The sequence below is a fragment of the Dromaius novaehollandiae genome, chromosome 1, assembly GCF_036370855.1.
Source record: "Dromaius novaehollandiae isolate bDroNov1 chromosome 1, bDroNov1.hap1, whole genome shotgun sequence".
In the NCBI taxonomy this organism is placed as follows: domain Eukaryota; kingdom Metazoa; phylum Chordata; class Aves; order Casuariiformes; family Dromaiidae; genus Dromaius; species Dromaius novaehollandiae.
Window position 1 is genome coordinate 67,415,468 of NC_088098.1, and position 8,836 is coordinate 67,424,303.

At 40.8% G+C, this 8,836-nt stretch overlaps 1 protein-coding gene across 2 annotated transcripts; it reads left to right on the plus strand.

Moving 5' to 3' along the window:
• The first annotated feature begins 303 nt into the window (after positions 1-303).
• Positions 304-8,386, plus strand: MGST1 (microsomal glutathione S-transferase 1). 2 transcript variants are annotated; one of them, XM_064515601.1, is made up of 5 exons: positions 330-431; positions 846-979; positions 2,675-2,822; positions 4,922-5,016; positions 7,767-8,386. In XM_064515601.1, exons 3-5 carry the CDS (start codon positions 2,697-2,699, stop codon positions 8,011-8,013), a joined length of 468 nt encoding a protein of 155 aa, XP_064371671.1. In that variant the 5' UTR covers positions 330-431; positions 846-979; positions 2,675-2,696; the 3' UTR covers positions 8,014-8,386. The 2 variants fall into 2 exon arrangements, with proteins under 2 accessions (XP_025972777.1, XP_064371671.1); XM_026116992.2 differs by lacking the exon at positions 846-979 and having other exon boundaries at positions 304-431.
• The last annotated feature ends 450 nt before the right edge of the window (positions 8,387-8,836 follow it).

The window sequence follows — 8,836 nt, forward strand, 5'->3', positions numbered from 1 at the left end:
TCAGACTAGAGGTTTTTGGTTTTTTTCCCCGTTTGTTTGCTCATCCTGCTTGTCCTTCTCCCAGGTACCACACGCAGGCCCCGAGCCTCAGCTACGGGCCCACCTTTCCTCCCTCAACAAGTCCGGGCAAGCCCAGCCATGGTGGCGCAGCACGGGTAACCGCCGCAGGCCCACCGCCCCGGCGGGCCGGCGCAGGGAAGCTCTCCGGCCGCCGGCCACTTCGCGAGCCCTCCACGAGAGTCGTTGGTGTGAGGAAACGCGAGGCTGCAGCTCGGCTCGCGGCTCGGCCCGGCCCGGGGAGGCGGGGCGCGGGGGAGAGGGCAGGGCAGGGCAGGCCCGGCCGGGCCCGGCCGGGGCGGGGCGGGTCTCAGCGGCGGCCGGGAGCAGCGGGGTTCGGCGCGGTACCTGCGCGCTCCGAGGGGACCGGCGAGGTGCGTGAGCGCTGCGCGATGGCGGCCGAGCCGGGCGGGGGGCGGCGCGGCGGGAAGGGCCCCGCCGTGGCGGCGGAGGGCGCGGCGCTTCCGGGCGCCTTGCGGCGGCAGGGCTGGCGGGGTGGCGAGCGGGGCCCGGCTCCCCCGCAGAGTACACCAGCCTGTCCCTCAGAGATTTTATTGTGTGTGGGGGAGGGGGGAGGGGCGCTGAGACCTGTTGTCCTGCGGTTTGACCGCCTGCGGGCGGGGTTGACCTGGTCCCCGTTACGGTCGCCGCGGGGGTCTGAAGGGGCTGCTCCGTGCAGGGTCGGTGCCCCCTCCTTCCCCCTCAAAAAAAAGTTTGTGAAAACCCAGAGGTATTTTACACAGGGTTCAGCTCATTAAACTTTGCTGTGGTCCGTGTCGCTCCTTTAGTGACGGATTCAGGCAAGGCAGGGAGACGCTGCCTGCAGGCACCTCGGCTTCTAGCTCGGTGCTTGCTGCCACCGACTTTCCCAGAGAGTACAGAGAGGCACAGGTGCAGCCGCCGCTGAGGCTGTACACGCACGGTGAGTGTTTGCCAGCGCACGAGTGGGAGGAGACGCTTCCCAGGGTTTGAGTGCCTAAAGGTCCCAGGGAGGTTTTGCAGAGTCATGGGCCTGGGCACAGCAACCACGGACAAAGAGCAGGACAAAGACCTCCAAGTCTCTTTACCCATCTGCTTTGAAGGACCCGCGTCTGGGATCTAGATTTGTGCACTTACCAGATCCTCGCTTTGCATGCAGGTTTTGCTACGGAAAGGTGTTAGGCGTCCAGATCAGGCCATTTGTAGTTTCAGTAAAAATAGCATATCCCTTTAAACCCTATGCTGTTGTACACTTTAGGGTTTGTTGTGGCTTTTCTGCTGGGGTTAGAACTGAATTTTTCGCCTTCGGTAAGATTTTTGGTCCTGCCTTTTCCTAGTGAAGACAGGGCCTGAACTTTGTGGAAATTTGAAGAGGCTAACCTCTCCGAGTAGGGAAAATGGATTAAATGTGGTACAGTTCCCTTTGGAAGAATATGCAGAAGTTGGTGAATGGTTTCTCATGAGTTTGCATAGTTCTTGGATGCATTTTCAGCATGGCTTTCATGTTCAATAAAGAAAAATGCTCTGAAGCTATGGATTTATTTTCTCTTTCTTCTGTGAAACTCTACCCAGTTTTTCGTGTGATACAAAGTCAAAAATTACAGTTTCTATTCTCTCCCTAGCGCTTCCTGAGAAAGTCTTTGCTGAATCACTGGTTATCTTGAGAATGGCTGCACTGTAATGTGAGAGAAAAGAGTTGTATTGAATTTCCCACAGTGCCTAGGCACACTGCTCGGCCCTATGGCCCAGACACTCTTTTTGGATGGACAGAACCAGGAGCAAAATCCCATCCAGGTCCAGGCAAGGCTAGGTTTCTTTCACCAAGCAAGCAGCTATTCACCTTCATGCTGCCCACCTCCCCACCAAGATGGCCTTTGAGACCAAGTGTTTTCTGCTGCAGCCAGCTAATTGAGCCTCTCTCGTTCTGTGGTCAACATGAGGGAGCTGTACATTAGAGTTGATAGAAGATACCGCTTCCACAGGATTGTGGTTTTGGTACAGTCTCATTGGAAAGACACTTCATTAGCTTAAACTTCCTATCCTAAAAGCATAAACAGTTCTCTGCTTTTTGTTGTTACAACTGACTTTGAATTTAATCTTTGCCCATGAATCATGCTAAAACCAATTTTTAAGAATTAGGTCTGAATGAAAAAAATCATATATAATTGGCTTTGATCACAAGTTATAGCTGGGAGAGAAGATACTGGTTAGTTTGAAAGCTGAAGTGCAGTTATAGTTGTGTATCTCATCATGCACTTTTTATCCAGTAATTGTTTAGGGAGATTCACTAGTTAAAATGAATTGGCCTAACTGGTGGTATTGGAAAAGTGTACTAGTTTCTATAACTAAATTTTATTGTACAGTCATGTTAAATATTTTGGTGATTCATATTTTGACAGTTTAGTAAGCAGATACTACAAAAGAGAAAAACTAACTGGTAGCATAATTTCTAACCTTAAAATACAACATTATGTCATTGTGAAAATAAACTGAAGAAAAATAAATTTGTTTGAAAATAAATGTTTCACAGAGGAAAAATTGTGCTGTCGCTGCAGTGATGCTAAAGAAAGCTATTCTGACAGTTATGTTGCTGTACTTTCGATTATTATAATGTTAGTCTAACTTTTTTTTTTTAAAGGTCATCTGTGAGAACTGGAGAAATGGCTAAACTGACCCAGCTAATTGACAATGAAGTCTTCCAGGCTTATGCTACCTATGCAGCTATTGTTCTTCTAAAAATGATGTTAATGAGTTTGATAACAGCATACTTCAGAATCAGAAGAAAGGTAAGAAACCATGAATACTATCTGGTGGAATAGAGTGAAATTTTTATTAAAATTCAGAGGTGTCAAAATGCTTCTTTCCTTTTCAGCTTTCAAATACTGATGCTTTCCATGTTTTTCCTCCCTCCCCTAACGATGTCCTGTGTTTGGCCTATTGGTACTGTGTAAGGCTCAAATGGAGGATGTCTTTTACCTAATTATGAGACTGTCTCTTACAGTTGCATTTGAGTTATTCTATCCTTCTAAAACATTTTTATTCTTTTTAAATAAGAATTTTTCAGAACTGTAATTTTCACTGTATTGTGCAGAATGCTGGTGTTGAAGGTACCCAATTTATAAAGCAAATAAAGTGTGGTATGGAGTCATGTTAAGTGAATAAACAGCTAGTAGGGTCAGGAGAGGGAAAATGAATGAGATTTTTTTGCATCTGTCGGCCTGTCAGTCAGTAATTTTAAAGCTCTTTATATTCCCTAATTGTTTTAGCCTTCCCATTTCAGGTGGGTCATTATTTAAAAAATAATAATTTTATAGAATGAGAAGTGGGCTAAAAGTTCACATGGGTTGAGGAGGAGGCTAGACAAATATATGAGAGATGCACTGAGGTTTACTAAATAATACAGAAACTGCCTCTGGCTTAGGAGAGAGTTCTCATGGGACACATCATGTGTTTGTCCTGTTCTGCATCTTCTTTAGGTGTCTGCTAATGGCCACTGTTGGAAACAAAGTCCTGGGCTGAAAGAACCCTGGGTTTGTCCTCTATGATGGTTCTTGTGAGAACTGCAAGATGGTGTGTGCTTCAAGGATTTTGTTGCAGTCGTGTTGTAGAAATGTTGTCTTTATGCTCCCTGGGCATAAGAGAACCCCTCAGAATGATTCTACTGTTCATGATGTTCAGCTACTGCTGATTTCAGATATCTCTCTAGGTGTTTGGTGCAGCTGAAAATTGAGCCTAGTATAGCACACAGATTGTGCTGTATTTTCAAAGTAGAATCTAGATTTCTGTGTCTTAACCTTACTTTTGCTCTTGCAAAAGCAAATCAGCTGTGCTAGTCCTATATGCAGATCCAATGAAGTCAGGTATTAATGTTCGTGTTGTGTTATAGTCCGTATGTATACAGATGACAACAGAACCTTCATTAATTTGGATTTTTTTCTGGCGGATAGTAGTATGGTGAATGGACAAATTACTGTAGTCGCTTTTATTTTCTGTTTAATGCAAAAAAGTCTTTAAAAGAGAAAATAGGCAACAATGAAGAGTTAAGAAAAACAGGAAAGCCGTGAGCAAAAAGAAAACTTTGCTGATGCTGATATTGTTAACATGTCTCCAGAGCTGACCTCAAGAATATTTCACAGAAAGGGATCCAGGTTACCTCAGAAAGCAATCGTGTAGCTCTCTTAAAATCAAAAAGCATCTTGCCTGCATAGCCAGGACAGTCCATAGTATGTTGCCACAGATGTTGCCACAGATGTTGCCACAGATGTTACTGCACATAGTAGCAAGGAAAGATCTACTACAGTTTGCACTAACTGAAGTAGGTGGTGTTTTCATATAGTGTTTTAGGGTATTTGGAGGTAAAGGATAGTATAATTGGCAAGATTGGTACCTATGAAGAAAGGAAGCAACTTATTTGGTCATAAACGAGGATGGGAGTAAGCCTCTTGGATACTGTTGCTGTGTGGACTTCTGAAGAGGGAAGAAGTCCAAAAGGTTTTTAAGATAATTCGTCAGGAATAGTGAAAAAGAGACTCATGCAGTACTAACAGCAGTTATACCTTCCAGTTCCTAATTCTCCACAGCCCATTGGAATTGCTCCAGGTTGAGTATCAATCGTCATCCATGTTTGTCAATCTTGTTATAAGAAGGCTTAATCTACATGCATAAATTGCATTACAGTAATTTGTCAGTATGCAAGCCATGTATAGGTTAGGTTCAAGAATTCAGTAATGTGCTGGATGAGGTATTATTCCCTGTGCATTTAACTTCAGGTAAGTTATGTGAAGTTAGAGGCATTAGTAAAAGGACTGACCTTTATATCAAGCTCTCTTGACTAGCAGAAACATTCTTGCTTCTAATGTCTCTTGCGTGTTTGTATTTCAAATAGGCATTTGCCAACCCAGAAGATACAGCATCATTTGGTAAAGGCGAGAGTGCTAAAAAATACCTGCGAACTGATGTAGATGTTGAACGTGTGCGCAGGTAAGCATGGAAGTCTATCAAAAGTTATTATTAAATAGCATTTAATACTAACTAAGGGAAAAAATTTCATACTATTCTCTTTGGCAAATCTGTGTGTTTTTTGTGTTGCTTTATGTTGTAATCTTATAAACTAATTTGCCTAAATGAACAAACTATTCCATATTCAAATGGTCAGCATGCGTACTAAAATAATAAATCATTGTTTGGCTGTAATGGCTAGCTCTTGGATAGTATTCATTATGCATGGGGGAATGGTAAGAAGATTGTAAAATGTGATTGTAAATGTGATTTAGTATGAAGCTGTGAGTTATGCTAAGTGTAAATCAGCTTTCTATATAATTTGAGCATGGACTGTAATGGTTGCATCTTTTGCTAAAGTGTAAAGGAAATAACAGGGGGAAGAGGAGTAAAACTACTATGGAACTCGGAGTTGTGATGGGGGCCTAATCTGGGAAATTGTAGTGCGTGGGAGTTGAAGCCTGTGCTCTTTTCGCTAGATTGAATAGGAGTTACTCACTAATGTGTCAATTGTGCAGGAAAGTTGACCAGCCTTCTGGAAGAATGCTATTAATAGTAGGGCAGTGTGCAACCTGCAGTGTAGGTATTGGGCTCTGCAAGATTCGCAGCAGAATGTAAACTATATTTCAGTGGGATAAATGTTGCAGCTTATTAAATTTTATTTGTGGCAAAAATTTTCTGTTACCAAAATCAGATCTTTGGAGATGCTGTTTGATACACTGTTTGATATAGCTGTGCTAACAAGGGGAGCTTTAATGTCTTAATGTTTTCCATGTCTTATTCTTTAGTGAAGCTAACAGTTTGCTTGCTGTGTATATATATATGTATTTTTAATCTTTTTTATCTTTTAGGGAGGTTTTTTTTTTTTTTTTTTTGGTATCAAAAACTTGAATGTGAATGAATTGCTCTCTTTAAAACCTCCATTGGGGAAGATTTTGAAAATAAGTACCACCTCTGATTTCAGAACAGCGCTTCCTTGAAAATGTAGATGTTGGTACTTCCATGAAGTCTAGTATATTTATATATTTCTCTCCTGGATTAAAATCTCAGAAAGAAGAGTCTAATCTCAGTGGGCAGTTAAAATGCTCTGAACTTTCCTTTTCTCCCTCCTGTGCTGTTCAGGGAGTCGTTAATTGTGTCATTCACTTCTGTTAAAAATGAGCACTTTTAGGTGAAGAGTCATTCCTTTCTATTTGTAGTTTCTAAAAGGACAAAAAAAATCAATACTAAATTTACTACTGGATACCCTTTTAACTTGCAACATTACCTTAGGAAAATGATAACTACCTCTCAGTCATTGACAGATTTTTAAAAGACTCTATTCTTAAATCTTGTGCAGTTGTTTTGCAAAACTGTTGAGACTTCTCCAGAACTATTAACTCAGCCTGGTTCTAGTGACTCCACTGGTGTTGCAACATCCTTTTTTTTTTTTCTCACAACAATACCTCCTAATGGATGTTTACTATATCTTCTTTTGGAAGCTCCATAGCAACAGAGAATGCCATATAGATTTAAGCATGGCTTGCTTTTCTTCTGTGTAAGTGACTGGGATTTGTTGCATTTATAGATAGGAAGAGACACTACTTTTTTCAATGTATTTGTTCAGAAAAACCCAATTGCTGGAGGATGCTTTTGCTTGTAATGATAAATCAAAAAGCAGCTGCAAAACAGCACCGTGATCTGTTTCTAGTTGACACTGAAATTTGACATAATCACTAAGGCTTAGAGGTTGTTTCAATCAGCAAATTTGGCAAATTATAATTTATCTAAAGAGGTAAAGGGATCAGGGAAAGTTCAGGAAGAGGTGTGGAAGAATACCTCAAGATCTGGAGTTCAGTCTCAACACATTTTTAGTATATTATATTATGGTTTCAAAATTCAAACATTTTTCAGCTATTTTAGTGCTTAGTAGTGAAGAAAATGAATCAAAAGAGTAACTCTCAACTGCTAGATGCTCAAAAGTAACATTCTTCGAGATAATTGAATTTCCTGAAGTTTTGATAGAAAAAAATAAAAGTTTTTTTGCTTTGAAATTCACTATGGAATTGGAGTCCAAAAGTGACATTGGAAACTGTCAAATACAGCAAGAACAAAATGTATGTGTAAAATTCTCTTTTTTTCATATAATACAAATTCAATATTGCTGAGTACCGTTCTGAGTTAAACTGTATGTGCAACACAGAACATTAACTTCAAAATTAAGAATAGCTAAAAAGATAGGAGAAATGTCAAGACTATGCAAGTGAGAGCATGTTTCATATTTTCTTTATGGAGGCTACATGCTGAGTATATAGGTTTGGAATAGACCATCTGGGCCAAGAAGTCTAGTACTTGCAGTCACAGTCATCCAGGTAATTGATGTTCAGTTGGGAGAGGTTGTAAGAAAATTCCAGCTGCATCTCTTCCTCCCTTTCCTTTCCTTTCATCCCTATCCACCAAGATGCAGTCATACACCTGATGCAAGTCCCAAAATATTACCATGATTCTAGGAAAAGCCTAAGACCTTTGATGCAGAAAATCAGAAGCTTAGAAACAGAGGGTGCTGCAGGAGACAGCAGAGCAATGTTGGGTGAACATGACAAAACCATGAGGAACTGAATTAAGTCCCACACTGCAGGAGAAGGCAGCAGTTGTGTTAGGATCTTAACAGGAGCATTCTTTGAAGATGCTGAAAAATAGTGATTTGTTCAACAAAATTTAACACTATAAAACAACTTTGCTTCTTTCCCCAGAGGCCACCTGAATGACCTCGAAAATATTGTCCCATTTCTTGGCATTGGACTGCTGTATGCTCTTAGTGGCCCTGAGCTGTCCACAGCCTTGCTGCATTTCAGGATCTTCGCTGGGGCTAGGATCTTTCACACTATTGCATACTTGACTCCTCTTCCCCAGCCTAGCAGAGGTTTGTCTTGGGCAGTTGGGTATGTGGTTACCATCTCAATGGCATACAAAGTGCTGAAGACTGGGCTGAACCTGTAACGAAGCCGTAACTTCTATGTATCATTTGACATTCCATGTGAAATTTTCAGTAGTGTGTGTTGATATCTTGAATGAGCCATTGTAAGTTTTACATGGTGACTAGAATTCAGTTTTTAACAGAGGCTTTTCATTCCTGTTTAGAAGTGTTTCTTTTTAGAGGGGAGAAAAAAAATCCTTCTCCCTATATTCCTTATTCATGGGCTGCATTGCCAAAATACTAGATTGAATTTTCTCTCTGTGATTTGTCAAATGCTTATGATTCTAAACATATGATGATGCTGTATTGATAGCATGTGTGGTAATTTTCTACAGATGCACTATTTTTGGCTGTAGCTCTGAAGTCTAAATCAATAAAGACAAGAGAAAAAAAGTGTATTTGTATTTTTGTTTTCATTTTGACTGTTCTAACTGCAGCCAGCAAATAGAATGTCACTATATATCAGAAGGAGATTCCAGTTATACAGTTCTTTGAAGAATATTTACCTTAATAATAAGATATAGCAAGTAATGCTAGGCTTTTTGTAAAGAAACTTTGATGAAATTGTTGTTTGTATAATCCACTTTGGGATTAAAAACCTAAACCATAGCAGTTCCATTTTTCTCGGTTGAATAGATAAAAAAAAAAAGGCATTTGTGCTACATTCTGTTTAGTGACACTGGTGAAAATCTGAAGTAATTCTTTTTGTTGAAATTGCTCCAAATCTAGGTTTTGTAGCTGTTTAAAGTGTGGGTACTTTATAGAGAAATTTCTTTGTTTTGGATGAATTCAGCATAAAATGAGTGACACTTGCAAATGTATATACGAGCTAATTCAGAAGTGAAT